We start from the raw sequence: 17446 nt of genomic DNA on the forward strand, positions 1-17446 counted from the left end.
CGTATAATTCTCCGTAACTTCTGCCACCTCCAATGGGATCCCACCATTAAGCACATCTTTCCTCCCCCCCTCTGCTTTCCACAGGGATCGCTCCCTACGTGACTCCCTTGTCCATTCGTTTCTCCCCACCGATCTTCCTCCTGGCACTTATCCTTGTAAGCGGAACAAGTGCTACACGTGCCCTTACACTTCCTCCCTTACCACCATTCAGGGCCCCAGACAGTCCTTCCAGGTGAGGCGACACTTCACCTGTGAGTCGGTTGGGGTGACATACTGCGTCCAGCGCTCCCGATGCGGCCTTCTATATATTGGCGAGACCCGACGCTGACTGGGAGATCGTTTTGCTGAACACCTATGCTCTGTCCGCAAGAGAAAGCAGGATCTCCCAGTGGCCACACATTTTAATTCCACGTCCCATTCCCATTCTGATATGTCTATCCACGGCCTCCTCTACTGTAAAGATGAAGCCACACTCAGGTTGGAGGAACAACACCTTATATTCCGTTTGGGTAGCCTCCAACCTGATGGCATGAACATTGACTTCTCTAACTTCCGCTAATGCCCCACCTCCCCCTCGTACCCCATCTGTTATTTATTTTTCTGTCACTCTCCTTTTTCTCCCTCCGTCCCTCTCACTATACCCCTTGCCCATCCTCTGGGCTTTTCCCCCCTCCCCCTTTTCTTTCTCCCTAGGCCTCCTGTCCCATGATCCTCTCATATCCCTTTTGCCAATCACCTGTCCAGCTCTTGGCTCCATTCCTCCCCCTTCTGTCTTCTCCTATCATTTCGGATCTCTCCCTCCCCCTCCCACTGTCAAATCTCTTACTATCCTTTTGGTTAGTCCTAATGAAGGGTCTCGGCCCAAAATGTCAACTGTACCTCTTCCTAGAGATGCTGCCTGTCCTGCTGTGTTCACCAGCAACTTTTATGTGTGTTGCTTGTCCATCTTTTTGAAGCACGTCTTCAGTTGTGGGGAGTCTAATACCATGTTTTACAGTTTTGTTTTCCCTATGCCAGGCAGCGGTTTCTCCACAACTTGTTACCATCTTATTTTTTAACCATCTGGATGATGGGCCCTGTTTGCAGTCATCATACCAGTTTACCCACAAGTTTCCATGTCCCCAAGCCTAATGAACTAAGACAGACATGCCTCCTGCCTCATCACCCTCATCCCTTCCATCACAAACACTGTTCTCATCTAAAATCACTGTACTGAGCTTTAGATATTTTCATTGGAATAAATTATGTTCTGCCCTGTGGGGACCAGTGCCACTGATTTACCTGATAATGAGAACGTTCATTTGATGCTTTGGAAGTGTCCAAACTACAGTATGTAACTAATGTTAAACCAGGGAAGATGTAAAAACTCCTACCATTTACTTTTTGAATGTAGATACAAGATGACAGGTCTGCATTAAACTCTGATGTTGTCCTTCATAAAGGGAAATGTAGTTTTCATAGAACTTCATACTTTTTGTACATTCTCTCCTTCCTTCTGCCCTACTCCCTACCCTCAACCAAATTACTTGTGAAATGTTTAGTTTCTTGACTTTATTTTCTTAAGAAGGATCCCACCCATCCATACCAGGACCACCAGACTCAAAAGCAGTTACTTTCCCCAAGCAGTAAGGCTCATCAACACCTCCCCCAGTAACCCACCGCTCCACACCCCCAACCACCATTACTTTATCACTTCCTGTCTGTCACCTTGTATACAGATCATCCCACCTCTTCCGGAAGTTCCGGGAGTCTCCCACATATTAATAGTGGCTCCCTGATGCCCGCAAATTATATACAATGTCCCGGAAATTGATTTTTTTGAGAGCGAGCATGAGAGAACGCGCGAGAAAGAGCGAGCGCAAGAGCAAGAAAGCAAGCGCGAGTGGGAGCGACCACGAGAGAGAGAGAGAGAGCAAGAGTGAGAAAGCAAGCACATGAGAGAGAGAGAACGAGAAAGCAAGCGCGAGAGAGAGCACGCGAGCAAGAGCGAGAGAGTTCCAAAAAAAGAAAATATAAAACATACATCACCTCAGACTACACTAAAGTGTACCCCTGACTAATAGGGGTCAAAAATAATGACAGTGTTGCTCGCTACACTGTTTGCAACAGTGACTTTCTATTGCCCATGGTGGGTTAAAATGTAAAAGACATGTTGAGGTGAGTTTAACAGGTGTCATTCGTTGATTAGCATAGCTAACGTTATTTAAACTAGCTGGTTAGCTGCTAAGGAGCTAACCAGCTAGTTTAAATTGCAGACATCCCACTTCTCCCAGAAGTTCCAGGAGTCTCCCGCAAATTGATGGTGCTACCTCCCTGAAATGAGTTTTTGCAGGGTGAGATGTTGTTATATACGGATCATCCTGTGCCTAGTGTCACTTCATGGACATACAATCAAATCTATATATAGAAGCTATCTTATATATTTTGTGTTTTTTATTGCGTTCTTTATCTTTTTGTGTTTTTTTTTGTGTGCTGCATCAGATCCGGAGTAACAATTATTTCATTGTCCTTTACACTTGTATACTGGAAATGATATTAAACAATCTTGGACCTTAAAGTCATGTTGGATTGGAGTGCAGAGTGTTATTTTCCTTGTAGTTTAACTTTCTTATGCTTGCTTGTATTTTCGTATAATCACCAAGAAGCATGAAATTGTTCAGTGAGTTTTACAGTGATTGTGGTATAGTTGCTTCTGTTTTCTCTAGAAAATTCTCGGTTTTCAGTAGCAGGTGTCATACTGCTTGAATCTGGCTGTTTTATAGATTGATTGTTATCACTTGAATGTTGTTGTCTCTAGTCTGAGTTTGAGACAACCATGACTGCTTTTTTTGGCGTCTGGGTAGCCTCCAACCTGATAGCATGCATAACGATTTCACCTTCTCATTTTAAAAAAAAATCCCCTCCACCTCCCTGTTCTACTCCCAACTCTGGCCTCTTGCTTCCTCTCATCTATGTATCACCGCTTCCAGGGTCCCCTTCTTCCCCTTCTGCTATGGTCCACTCTTCTGTCCTATCAGATTCCTTCTTCGCCAGCCCTTTAGCTTTCCTAACTACTTGGCACCTATCACCTTCTAGCTATTCTCTTGCCCCCCCCCCCACCTTTTTTGTTCTGGTGTCTTCTCCCTTCCTTTCCAGTCCTGAAGAAGGGTCACGACCTGAAATGTCAAATGTTTATTCATTTCCATAGGTGCTGTGTGACCTGCTGAGTTCCTCCAGCATTTTGTGTGTGTGGCTTTTTCCTTTGTCTCTTTTCTTTGTTCTCTCAGCTCCCCTTTCCTTGGCTTCCTCCTCTTAAAGCTCTTTGAAAAAACATTCGTAAACAATGAGCTATATATAAGTTATATTAAGTTATGCCTTATTCTTGACTTTCAAAAAACCTTTGGATCACAAAGGTATCAGGATCCAACAGCAGTAAACTGGAAAGAGCAGCAGTGGAGTGCCTGGTCAGTTAATTTTGGCTCTGGGCTACACCTATTGGGGGTACAAGGAGCACTGAATAGGAGATAGGAAGGGTATTACTTGTTTTGATGTGTGGGTGGGGCAGAATAGGGTAAATCTACATTATTAATAAGTGTAAGAGTGGATCTGTTTGGGATATTAGTTTCTGTACATTCATTGATTAACATTGCTATCACAATAACTGACTTGTTTCTCCCCCAGATTGCTAGATCCACAAATACACAGTGAAATAGCGAACTATCCAATCCACAAGATTCTGTTTTGTGTCCGAGGCCACGATGGCACTGCTGAGAGTGATTGCTTTGCTTTCACTGAAAGTCACTACAACGCCGAAATTTTCAGGATTCATGTCTTTCGATGTGAAATACAAGAAGCAGTGAGTCCTGTACTTTGACTACATGTTACAACTGTGTTAGGGGTGACAAATGTTTGAAAGCAAATGCAAGATGCACTGCTGGGTTAAGTTGTGCTTTATTTCTCGGTGCAAAATTGTATTTGGAGGGTGTTTTGTAGATTTCTGAACATAGTCATAGAACACTACAGCACAGAAGCAGACCCTTCGTCCCATCTTGTCTGTATCGAACTATTATTCTGCCCAGCAGCCTGAGTGTGCACCCAGACCATAGCCCTCCATACCCCTCCCATCCATGTACCCATCCAAACTACTCCTATATGTTGAAATTGAGTCCGAACCCACCACTTCTGCTGGCAACTCACTCTATACTCAGCACCCTCTGAGTGAAGAAGTTCCCCATGTTGCCCTTAAACTGTTCACCTTTCACCCTTAACCTTTGATATCTAGTTCCAGTCTCACCCTACCTCAGTGGAAAAAGCCTGCTTGCATTTACCCTATCTATACCCATCATAATTTTATATACCTCTATCAAATCTCCACTTGTTTTCCTATGCTCCAGGGAATTAAGCCCTAACCTTTCCCTATAACTCAGGTTCTCAAGTCCTGGCAAAGTCCTTGTCAAGTTTTACAACATGTTGAAAAGGGAAAATAATTACCTTCATCTTTGTTGCTGCTATAAAATGTAGCCTAGATTTTATTATTACAAGGAAAAAAAAAGAGGTGTGTGTGCATGTTTTAATGCCTGTGGCTATGATATAACCCAGATGCTACTTGCTGGACCTTCAACATTATGTTCCATGCACTTCAAACTTTGTAGTGAGATCACTTTATCTAATTCTTAAGGAAAGATTTTCGGAAGGACAAAAATGATAAAAAAAAATTTCATAAAATATAAACTTAAAATTGTTCAAAGTAAATTTATTATCAAAGTGCATACAGTATATGTCACCATATACACCCCTGAGATTCATTTTCTTGTGGGCATACACAGTGAATCCAAGAAACATAATAATAGAATCAATGAAAGACCGCACCCAGCAGGACTTCCAAGGAACCAATGTCCAAACATGACAAAATGTGCAAACACAAAAGAGGAAAAAATAATAAATAAATAAACATAAAATGTCAAAGATGATATTGAGTCCTTGAAAGGGAGTCTATAGGTTGTGGGAACATTTCAATGATGGGGCGAGTGAAGTTACCCCCTCTGGTTCAAGAGCCTGATGGTTGAGGGGTAATTGTTTCTGAATCTGATGGTGTGAGTCTTGAGGCTCTGGTAGCACCTTCCTGATGACAGCAGCGAGAAGAGAGGATTTCCTGGGGTCCCTGATGATGGATGCTGCTTTCATGTGACAGCACTCCATGTAGATATGCTGAGCGGTGTGGAAGGTTTACCTGTGATGGATTGGGCCATATACACTACTCTTTGTGGGATTTTCTGTTCAGGACATTGGTGTTTCCACGCTGGAAAGTTTTGAAATTTTGAGCATTCAGTTAAAATCAAAATGTCATCCTAGTATAGAACTAGGCCCTTTGACCCATCTGTTTTGTGCTGGCCTGGTATTCTGCCTTGTCTCATTTGCCTGCATCAAGACCATCACACTCCATACACCTCTTATCCAAACTTTTTTAGATGTTGCAATTACACCACATCCACTACATCTGCTTGCAGCACGTTCCACATCTGCACAACTCATGAATGAATGGGTTCCCCCCTTGAATATTTCACCTTTCACCCTGTAGATTTTCATAACTTTTACTGTATTTCTTTGTTTTCTTTTAAATGTCAACAAGGAAATGAATCTCAGGGTGGTATATGGTGACATATACATACTTTGATAATAAATTTACTGTGCTTGTTCTATTCTCACCCAATTTGACGCAAAAAAGCCTGCAAACATTGTACCCTTCATAATTTTGTATATCACTATCAAATCTCTCCTCATTCTTCTCCGCTCCAGTGAACTTTCTGTGAGCCTAGGTTGAAAATTTTGATACAGACTCTTGCAGTGGCTAACTTATTTCCTTTCAATCCATATTTTAGGTAAGCCGTATACTATACAGCTTTGCCACCGCCTTCCGACGGTCTGCAAAACATACGCCGCTCTCAGCGAACCCACCAGCATTAACCCCAGACAGTGATATATTCATATTTACTGTCTCTTTGGAGATAAAAGAAGATGACGGTAAAGGATACTTCAGGTACTCAGTGAAGCTTTTGTACTTTGCTGAAAGCCTTTTTGAGAAACTTGGTGTTTGAGAATTGCTTTCTGGTTGCAGATGGAACCTTGGACAGGTGTGAGTTGGTCTGCTTACCTTTGCTATGGAAATGCACAGTGCCACTTGAACAGTCAGTTTCAAGTTCTTGCAAGCAAAGAATGTGTTGCTTTAAGTAGCAACATCCTTGATGCAAGATGATTGTTAAATCTAGAGTTAAATGAGCAGTTTTAAATTGTTTAGAATTCTTGTTTAAAACGGGTTTGAAATCAGATGACAATGTAAAAAAACTGCAGATGCTGAAAATCTGAAATAAAACAAGAAGTGCTTGAAATATCAGCAGTCAGCAGCCAGCAGCATCTGTGAAGAGAGGAACAGTATAACATCTTAACACCCTTCACTCCGTCTTCAACTTTTAAAAAAAATCTTAATTTTATTTTTGAGATACAGTGAGGAGCAGGATCAAAGAGTTGCACTGCACATCAACCCTCCTATTTAACCCTAGCCTAATTACAAGGTAATTAACCTACTAACCAGCACATCTTTGGACTGTGGGTGGATAGCAGAACACCTGGAGGAAACCCATGCGCTCACGGGAAGGACGTATAAACTTGCTGAGGACGCCAGAACTGAACTCAGAACTCCAACGCCCCAAGTTGTAATAGCTTTGCGCTCACCACTACACTACCGTAGCACCCCACGGTATTTCTCGGTCCACAAAATGTTGCCTGACCTGGGTGTGCCTAGCAATTGTTTTGCACTATGCTTGATACTAGTCTTCATTTCAGTGAGGGAGGAAGGTAAGTACGACGTTGGTAGTCACACTGAATCACAAGCTGGGGAAGTTGGTCCACAGTGGCTGGAGTCCTGGAGATGGACTTCCCTGGGGTTGGAGGCCTGTCTGTGGGTGGGAGGGAGGACCAGGGCCTGTTCTGCTGTTATTCTGTTCTTGTTGCTTGTATTGTTCTGCTGAACATGGTGGGCTTGCTGTGTTGGCGCCAGAATATGTGGTGACACCAGCACTTCGACAGATAGTGTTGTTGGTTGCTAACGCAAACGATGCATTTCACTGTATGTTTCAATTACACGTGGTAAATAAATCTGAATTAAGCTCTTCTGTTTATAATTTTAAAACAGGTTTAAATTTATAAACAAGGAAAATAAACTCTGGTATAAAATTGTACATGGAGTGTGGATATCTGCATGTATCATGTGTGCATCATTTGGCCAGTGTCCTGGAGAAGGTTAATATCTTCTTTTGAGCTTTATTCTTTTGGGGTGGGGGGTGGTTCACTGACATCAGAATCAGGTTTATTATCAACTGGCATGTGATGTGAAATTTGGTAACTTAGCAGCAGCAGTTCAATGCAATACATAATCTAGCAGAGAGGGAAAAAAATAAATAAACAAGTAAATCAATTACAGGATACGTATATTGAATAGATTTTAAAAATGTGCAAAAACAGAAATACTGTATTTTTTTTTTAAAAAAGTGACGTTCTGTCCAAAGATTCAATGTCCATTTAGGAATCGGATGGCAGAGGGGAAGAAGCTGTTCCTGAATTGCTGAGTGTGTGCCTTCAGGCTTCTGAACCTCCTACCTGATGGTAACAGTGAGAAAAGGGCATACCCTGGGTGCTGGAGGTCCTTAATAATGGACACTGCCTTTCTGAGACACTGATCCCTGAAGATGTCCTGGGTACTTTGTAGGCTAGTGCCCAAGATGGAACTGACTAGATTTACAACCCTCTGCAGCTTCTTTCGGTCCTGTGTAGTAGCCCCTCCATACCAGACAGTGATGCAGCCTGTCAGAATGCTCTCCACGGTACAACTATAGAAGTTTTTGAGTGTATTTGTTAACATCCCAAATCTCTTCAAACTCCTAATGAAGTATAGCTGCTGTCTTGCCTTCTTTATAACTACATCGATATGTTGGAACCAGGTTAGATCCTCAGAGATCTTGACACGCAGGAACTTGAATCTGCTCACTCTCTCCACTTCCGATCCCTCTATGAGGATTGAAATGTGTTCCTTCGTCTTACCCTTCCTGAAGTCCACAATCAGCTCTTTCATCTTACTGACGTTGAGTGCCAGGTTGTTGCTGTGGCACCACTCCACTAGTTGGCATATCTCACTCCTGTACACCCTCTCGTCTCCACCTGAGATTCTACCAACAATGGTTGTATCGTCAGCAAATTTATAGATGGTATTTGAGCTATGCCTAGCCACCCATGGCCTGTGTATAGTAACTCCCTGTGAGCTACAGTACCTTCAGTTACAGTTGACTTTGGGAATTAGGTGATTTACTGGAAAACCAGTATTTATTCTCATTCCCTCATGATCATGGAAACCTTTAGGCAGGGGGTGAAGATTGATGGACAGTCTAAAAGCTGCTTGTCCATTCTGGTTAACTGCAGTTTACCAGGCCAATGCCTGTTAGTCAGATGATTTTATTCCCCATCAGTATCCCCACGTTCATTTTTTTTAAATAGTTCAATAGTTTCAGTCATTCCATTTAATACCAGAGAAATGTATGCAATACTGTACACATCCTGAAATTCTTGTTCTTTGCAGACATTCACGAAAACAAAAGAGTGCCCTAAAGAATGAGTGACAGGAAAAATGTTAGAACCTCAAAGAACCCCCTCCCCCCCAAGCGCAAGCAGCAGCAAAGCAATAACCTCCCCCTCCCCCACTTTCACCAAAAAAAAGCATCAGCACCTTCACCCACCAAGCAAGCAATAGCAAAGCCCCTAAAAAGAAAAGACCATGATCTGCAGTACAATAAAAACTAATTCTTCTCCTGACGATTCGTCATATCACAGGCTCTCTCTGTCCCTAATAAAGGGAAAGAGAGGTGTCTCCCTTTCACAGCGAGAGGTGAGGCATAACAAAACATCTTGCTGATTTGCGATGGTAAATCTGTTGCATCGCCTCCCCCCCCCCCAAGTTCTCTAACGAGAGAGAGAGAGAGCTGTGTTCGCCTACGAGATGCCTTTTTAGAGTAGCTTGTGGTTGAGCCCACTAGAGGATCTGCTATCTGTATTAGGTGTTGTGTAATGGACTAGAATTGATTAGAGAGCTCAAAGTAAAAGAACCCTTGGGGCAAGTGATCATAATATGATTGAATTCATCCTGAAATTTGAGAAGGAAAAGCTAAAGTCTGATGTATCAGTATTACACTAGAGTGAAGGGAATTACAGAGGCATGAGAGAGGAGTTGGCTGGAATTGATTGGGAAAAAAACACTGGCAGGGATGACGGCACAGCAGAAATGGCTGGAATTTCTAGAAGCAATTCGGAAGGCACAGGATATACACATCCCAAAGAGGAAGTCGCATTCTAGAGGAAAGATGGCACAACTGTGGCTAACAAGAGAAATCAAAGCCAGCATAAAAGGCAAAGAGATGGCGTATCATAGAGCAAAAATTAGTGGGAAGTTAGAGGATTGGGAAGCTTTTAAAAACCACCAGAAAGCAACTAAAAACTTATTAGGAAGGTAAAGATGGAATACAAAGGTAAACTAGCTAATAATATTAAAGAGATACCAAAAAGCTTTAGGATCAGTGCAATTTGGTTAAAAGCACATTTTTCATTTTGCCAAGAAAGTGGTCTATTTCCTAGGGTCGAAATGTCTATTATCAGAGGTCATGTATTTAAGGTGAGAGGTGGTAATTTCAAAGGAGATGTGAGGGGCAAGTTTTTTTTTAATACAGAGTGGTGGGTACCTGGAATGTGCTGCCTGGGGTGGTGGTAGAGGCAGATGCATTAAGGACTTCTAAGAGAAGCTTAGCTAGGCACATGAATGTGAGGAACATGGAAGAGTGTAGATATTGTGCAGACATAGTGGATTAGTTTAGTTGACCATTTGATTGTTAATTTGGTTCAGCACAACATTGAGGCCTGAAGGGACTGTTCCTGTGCTGTACTGTTGTATTTCAGTTTGTTTCCTTGCTTTTCCTTGTGACCTCCCAGTCAAGTGAACTAAGAATTTCTCATTTCTTTTGTTGCGATTTATCTTGGCCATCTCCCTCTCTCTACCTTTCTGCATTGCCCCATCACCACTGTGCCTAAGATATTTGAAGATTTCATTTATAATGCTGCAAATGCCAAAAGCTAAAAATAATCAGTGTTAATAGCAAAGTTAAGAATCATTTAACATCCTTGTCAAAGTATTGACTGTTCAGTGGATACATCTTAGGAAATGTCAAAGCTGCTTTATCTTGTATTCCCAGTGAAACTAAATCTTGATTTGTACCTGGCAAATGTTGCCTGGCACCTAAAGATAAGGCTAATGACTTTTATATCTTTTGGAATGCATTTTGAATTTGATTTCTTTCCTAAGCATGGAAGAAAATAGAAATATTATTTATGAGCCTCAATTCTTTTTCTTCAATGTAAAATAAGAAATACAGTAATGGAAAAACATTGCATTGACTATATGAGAGGGATTGTTGTCAATTTACTTTTGGTCTTAGGCTGCTGTTCTTTGTGTGTGGATTTGAATGTCTTGTTGCTGCTGAGCTGCCTGTGAGTGACAGATCGTGAGGCCTGTCACCTACAGCTTGCTGCTGTCAAAGGTTTTTCAAAGAACTTTAAATGTTTTGGTCAGAGAAAATTCAATGCAGTTAAAGAGAACCAAAAAAATCCTTGCATCTATTTAAGCACAAACGAGAAAATCTGCAGATGCTGGAAATCCAAGCAACATACACAAAATGCTGAAGGAACTCAGCAGACCAGGTAGCATCTATGGAAAAGAGTACAGTTGATGTTTCAGACCGAGACCCTTCAGCAGGACTGGAGAAGGAAAGACGGAGTAGAGTTAAAAAGTATGGGAAGAGGTAGGAGAAACACAAGGTGATGGATGAAACTGGCTGGGGGAGGGGTGAAGTGAAGAGCTGGGAAGTTCATTTTCATTGTAACATTAAAGATAATTGGTGATGCCTTAATTCTTTGTAGTTTCTAACTTGCTGAAGTAGTGAAATCATTTCAGTTTCACTCCTGGCTGTTTCTAGCATTTCCAAGCTTGAATCTGCAGTGAGCACAACAGTTCTGAATGATCTTGCTGCTTATTTCTCATCAGCTGTCAGTGACTTAAAAGAATCACTGACTTTTGAACATAAATATCTGCAACTGACACTATTTAAAAACTTTGCTGTAACCACAGTGTAGTGTCTTAACAGCCACACAGGTGCACACGACTGATGCTGGTTAGAAACTGATTGGCAAATCTCCAGTCCCAACTAAGTGGCATAGTGTCCCAAATAAGTGAAGGGAGTCCTGGCTATTTTCTCGATTAGTTATTCTTTAAGAGTTTTCTCAAATAAATGGCTGTCCTGATTAACCAATGGCCCAATTAACTGGAATCCACTCTATTAGTTAATTGAAGCATTAAGTAAAATTAAGACAAATGCAACACTTGTTAACCTTGATTGAAAAGTGAAGGTAACTCTGTTCAAGTAAGCAAGCAACATGTGTCTGCCATGTAGCCAGTTACAGTATCATAGAGCTTGCCTGACTGTTCATCCCTCTCCATAGAAGCTGTCTGACCTGGTGAGACCCTCCAGCATTTTGTGTGTGTTTCTCTCTCCCACCATCTGTGGCCATGAATTTCACTGATACACCACTCTCTGGCTAAAGAAATTCCTCCTCATCTCTGTTATAAAGGGATGTCTCTCTATTCTGAGGCTGTGCCCTCTCTAAGCAGAGGTTCCCACTGTTTTTATGGCACGTACCATACTGTTGAGCAAGGGGTCTGTGGAACCCAAGGTGGGAACCCTCATCTTCGAGGAAAGACGTGAATACTGAGAGCAAGCATAGACTTGCCAGGCTGCATAGCCTCCTCCTGTGTAACAAGGAGATGTGAAGTGTTAAAGTTGCATTCATGAGATATTAAAACGTTCTTTTGGATTTTGTTTGACAGTGCAGTCCCCAAAGATAAAGATAAGCAGTGCTTCAAACTCCGACAGGGAGTGGAGAAGAAGATTGTAATATATGTTCAGCAGGTGTCCAACAAGGAGCTCATCATTGAAAGGTACTAAGCTGTTAATGCAAATTTTTATTTTAATAAAATAGTTATGTTCAGCTATAATTAACTTGTGGAATTGTTCTGGTTCTAAGAGTACTTTCTGTTGTTCTGGTTTTGGCATGGTGGTGTGCATTTAAATCTGTTAAGGTGATATCTGATATCTGAACTCTATTATCAAAGTATCTATACTATATGCAACCTTGAAATTCATCTCCTTGCAGGCAGCCACAAAACAAAGAAACCAATAGATAATCCCCATTAAAAAGAAGACCGTCGAATACCAGATGTGCAGGGGAAAAAAAATGTGCAAGCAATAATAATAAGCAAATAATATTCAGAACTGAAGGTAACGGAAGTGAGTCCACAGCCATGAAGCCAGTCACAACTGATGCAGGGGGCTGTTATTGCAGACCACAGCCTTAATTCAGTGCAGACAAGTAAACCTTACTGAGTAGCAAGCCTGACGCCTGCTACTGAAATCCTGTCCCTCTACTCCGGCCTCGACACCCTTACCTTTCCATTCTGATCTAGCGCTTAAATCGGCTGAATAGCAAATTGCTCCTTACTCTCGGACCTGGGCCCTGCTGCTTTGATATGCTTTTGGGCCCAGGAGCTGCCACCTTGATTTGGCCTTTACCTGCAAGCTGGCCTGGCACTTAATTTGGTCAAACATTGGCTTCTTCCCCACTCTTGGGCACAGTCCCAGCTGCCTCAGTTTGCTTCGCTTCGGTTCTCCGCTTTGAGTTGGCTCCAAATCCACGGCACAATGGCCAAACATTGGCTTGTTTCTCTCTCTCTTCGACCCAAGCCCCGCTGCCTCGATCTGGCCCATACATACCACATTGCATCTATACCCTCATACTTGTGAGAATTATTTCTTGTTTGTGGTGTTGGAATAAAACTCCCATTTGATTCTTTGTGAGATTTGGTACAATTGATCTTTTAGAATTGGGATCTAGACAATTTTCTTGTACTCTTGAGCAGCGTTTTTACTGGCACCAATGAGAGAATATAAGCCAGTCTGATTTGCATTGAGAGCTTTGCACAGCAAACTTCTCTCAGGATAGGTCCTACTTTGGCCTCGTCAAAATTAAAATTAAATTGTGTTCCAAGAGAAGAATATAGAATTTCACCCCAAATCTACGTCTAATACCTAAACTTTTTCTTTAACTGTAAAATGCCATTTCGCAAAAGAATTACCTCTGGGCTTCTCATTAACTCCTGCATAGTGTTGTACCATACCAGTTGTCTTGGTAATGCTGCATCTGACCTGTTTTATTTCACTTTTCTCTGACACACAGACTTTTAAAGTTAAACATAAGTTAAGAAAAGAACATCTGGAACAAAGAAGAAGCCTGTCAATAATGAGGAAAACAAGATTCTGTAGATCTATTAAGCTACATTTACCTTTTCCCAATATTGATCTGTAAATGATTTCCACTTTGTTCCGAAGTTGGATATTGGAACAGAAGTCTAGGGGGCAGTGTAGTACTATGGGAACATTTGTTGAGTGGTTGGTTTATTAGTTTCAGCTTACTATTCTGCAGTACGTCCTAATAATTTGCAGAGATCCAGTGATTTTGTTACTGGAACCTTTAGCGCAACAATTGACCTTGCTTTCTTGTACCAACGAATACCTCCCACTTGCGTGTCCTCATTAAATCTTTCCAAACTTTTTTCCCCTTTGTATTGCACATTGAAACTCTTTAGTTATTGCCCCCGAGACTTGATAGCGTTTTGTGGAAATCCTCATAGTTTTCGTGAAACTTTTCTCATCATTCCCCGTTGTACCCAAATACCACTCTTATATTTAAGTCTTATTACCATTGTTATCTTCTCAAAATATTTCATGCTCTTTTTAGATTCCTATACTACATTAGGGTGATGGGGTGGAGATGCATCTCTACCAAAGGGGGTGTAAGGCAAGCCTACAGGTCACCTTGGGCAAGGTGTAGCACCTGCTTAGCCCTCCGACCAGGGTCACATGAAGCCATGGGATCAGGTAGTGGATGGTCGTATGAGAAGCTGGTGCATATCACAAGTCCTGGTTCTGTGATCACTGACTCCAGGCAGGCAGTCTCTGAAGAGTACAGATTTCCCCCGCTATCTGAAGGTAGAGCGTTCCTATGAAACCGTTCATAAGCCGAAATGGTGTAAAGGGAAGAAGCAATTACCATTAATTTATATGGGAAAAATTTTTGAGTGTTCCCAGACCCAAAATATAATCTACCAAATCATACCAAATAACACAAAACCTAAAGTAACACTAACATGCAGTAAAAGCAGGAATGATATGATAAATACACAGCTTATATAAAGTAGAAATAATTATGTACAGTGTAGTTTCACTTAACAGAATCAGGAAGATTGAGCCAAAACAGATTTGTAGAAAAAAATCGGCACATACACGCATACACACGTCACGCACGCGCAGGTACACGCATGCGCGCACACCTGCCCGCGCAAGGCTTCATGGTCATGGTAGTCTTTCTTAGGGTAAACATAAGTTTAAAGCGGGCGTCTTTTCTCGTAAAAGCGAAAGTCCTCTTTCGGTTTGCGAAAACAAGTACTAATGTAGGTCTTTTGTAAAAGCGAAATGTCGTAAAGTGAACGTTCGAAAGCGGGGGAACACCTGTATTGATAGTGCCTAGGGTCACCCTTCTTGTAAGGACACTCCCCAGAAGAAGGCAATGACAAACCACTTTTGTAGAACAATTTGCCAAGAACAATCATGGTCGTGGAAAGACTATGATCATCTGCATCATATGACATGGCACATAATGAACAAACACAGCATTACTGTCAGGTTCTTTGCTTTCCTATGGCAGCTTTGTAATAATTTTCACCACACTTTCAAATTCTTATTACATCTGAGCAGTTTAAAATTTTACTGAATACAGTGGATTCCGGTTAATTGGACCGTATCGGGACTGGTTCATTTTGGCCCAATTAAGCGGCTGCTTCATTTAAGCTGAGGTTTCATGAAAATTGTTAAAAAGTTACAAAAAGACAAACTACCATTTAACTGAGTAACAAATTATGTATTTAAAAGAAAAATGAGCAAATTAGAACACTATCAATACTACTTACAGTACTATAAAACTGTATTAGTTATGGACAGAGGAATTCATCCAGTGAACACTAATGTGCTTTTTTTTGATTGACTGTAAATGAACAAAATCGGTGTAGACAATATAGATAATGGACTGCCTTCATACAATGTTTTCAACAATTGCATCCTCCAAGTCATCTTTTTCATTGTAACATTGAAGATGATTGTTGGTACCTTAATTCTTCATAGTACCTAACTTGTTGAAGTAGTGAAATCATTTAATTTTCACTCCCGACCATTTCTGGCATCTCCAATCTGAATGCTTGAAAACACAGTGAACAAAACAGTTCAGAATTGTCTAACTGCTTATTTCTCACAAACTATCAGTAGCAAAATCACTGCTTTTTGAACACAAAACGCATGCAACTGACGCTATTTAAAAACTGTTCACTCTAATCACTCTGTAGTGTCTAATGGCCATGCAAGTGCATGTGACTGACAGAAGTTGTTTGGCAACAGTCTCCTATCCTAATTAAGTAGTATAGTGTCCCAAATAAACGAAGAAAATTTCGGCTATTTTCTCAATTTTTGTTGTTTAAGAGTTGGCCAAATAAGCAACTGGCCTGATTGATGGCACAATTAACCAGAATCTATTGTATTTCATTCATTTTATGAAAAGTTGACAGCAAATGTGTATTTATTCATGTGAAAATTGTTCTATTGAATTGTACAGTATTACATTGCAAGTAAATATTAGTGGACTAGTAGTTAATATTATTTAATCTATCCATAATTGTGTTAACATTTCTAGTTGTGTTCTTTCTTAAGGTGTTTCGGCCTTCTTCTCAGTCCAGGCAAAGATGTCCGCAATAGTGACATGCATCTGTTGGATTTGGTAAGACTTCGGCTCAATAAGCAGCTCCCTTTTTGTTTAGCTTTTCTCCTTACAAAGCTAGAGTCTGCATAGTTTTAGTTGAAGAATGTTAAATTCATATTATCCAAATTATTCATGGTAAAGTGATGTAATATGTATTTCCTTCCATTTTTAGTCTTTGGGAGAGTCAAGGGTTATGGGAACTAGAACACAGAAACATAGAAAAGAACAGCACAGTACAGGGCCTTCAACTCGTGAAATTCAGCCAATCTTTTGACCTACTCTACAATCAATCTAACCCTTCCCTCCCACATAACACTCCAATTTTTTTTTCTTTTATCCATGTGCTTATCTAAGAGTCTCTTAAATGTTCCTCATGTATCTGCATCTACCACCACTCCTGGCAGGGCGTTTCATGCACCCACCACTCTTTTGTTTAAAAAAAAACAACTTGCCTCTGATACCTTAAGGTGTCCTCCAAACACCTTAAATTATTCTCCCTTGTATTAGCCATTTGCTCCCTGGGAAAGCATCTCTGACTGTCCACTTGTTCTGCCCCTCTTATCTTGTACACCTCTGTGATGAGTCCTCTCATCCTCATTCGCTAGTACATAAAAAAAATACGGAATTGCTGCAACATCAGGTATCTGGGACTCTTGCCTTTTATCAGTATGAGTAGAAAGTCTCAGCAACACAGACACAATCCTGGAGGAACTCAGTAGGTCAGGCAGCCCCATCATCGGGACTGGAAAGGAAGGGGAAGGTGCCAGAATAAGTGGGGGGGAGGGTAGAGAGTACAAGCTAGAAGGTGATGGGTGAAGCCATGTGTTTGGGGGAGGGGAGATGAAGTCAGAAGCTGGGTGGTGATAGATGGAAAAGGTAAAGGGCCGGAGAAGGAAGGAATCTGATAGAGGATGGTGAACCATGGGAGAAAAGAAAGGAGGAGGCGTACCAGGGGAGGTGACAGGCGAGTGAGCAGAGCTAAGAGGCCAGAGTACATAATTGGGAAAGGGAGGGTGGAATACTGGAACAGCCATCAGGCTGGAGGCTACTACCCAGATGGAATATGAGGTGTTGCTCCATCATCCTGAGAGTGGCTTCATCTTGGCATAAGTTGAAGCCATGGACCGGCACATTGAAATCGGAATGGGGATAGGAATTAAAGTGATTGACCACCGGAAGATCCATCTGTTTGTGGATGACACGGAGGTGCTCAGTAATGCAGTCTGCTAATCTATGTCAGCTCTCACCAATGTAGAGGAGACTGCATCACTTCAGAGCTTGCATCCGGAGCTCCGTGCAGCCTCCCCCACCTACCCGTTTCACCTCTTTCCCCACCAGTCTGTCTTTTGAGAGAGGACTGTGGCAGTACTTAAGACCATTAGACCATTCAATCATGGCTGATCCAATTCTTCCAGTCATCCCAACTCCCCTGCCCTCTCCCCATACCCTTTGATGCCCT

General features: G+C 41.6%; 1 protein-coding gene across 5 annotated transcripts in view; it reads left to right on the top strand.

The window, feature by feature from the left end:
* LOC134359753 (rab GTPase-activating protein 1) overlaps positions 1-17446 on the top strand; it is a 247067-nt gene that overhangs the window by 62895 nt on the left and 166726 nt on the right. For all 5 annotated transcript variants that reach the window (XM_063073339.1, XM_063073342.1, XM_063073340.1 and 2 more), the window contains 4 exons: positions 3661-3835; positions 5859-6016; positions 11954-12064; positions 15939-16005. In XM_063073339.1, the coding sequence (XP_062929409.1) occupies positions 3661-3835; positions 5859-6016; positions 11954-12064; positions 15939-16005 (511 nt within the window). The remainder of the gene's footprint in view (positions 1-3660; positions 3836-5858; positions 6017-11953; positions 12065-15938; positions 16006-17446) is intronic.

This window comes from Mobula hypostoma, chromosome 21 (genome assembly GCF_963921235.1).
Source record: "Mobula hypostoma chromosome 21, sMobHyp1.1, whole genome shotgun sequence".
Taxonomy (NCBI): domain Eukaryota; kingdom Metazoa; phylum Chordata; class Chondrichthyes; order Myliobatiformes; family Myliobatidae; genus Mobula; species Mobula hypostoma.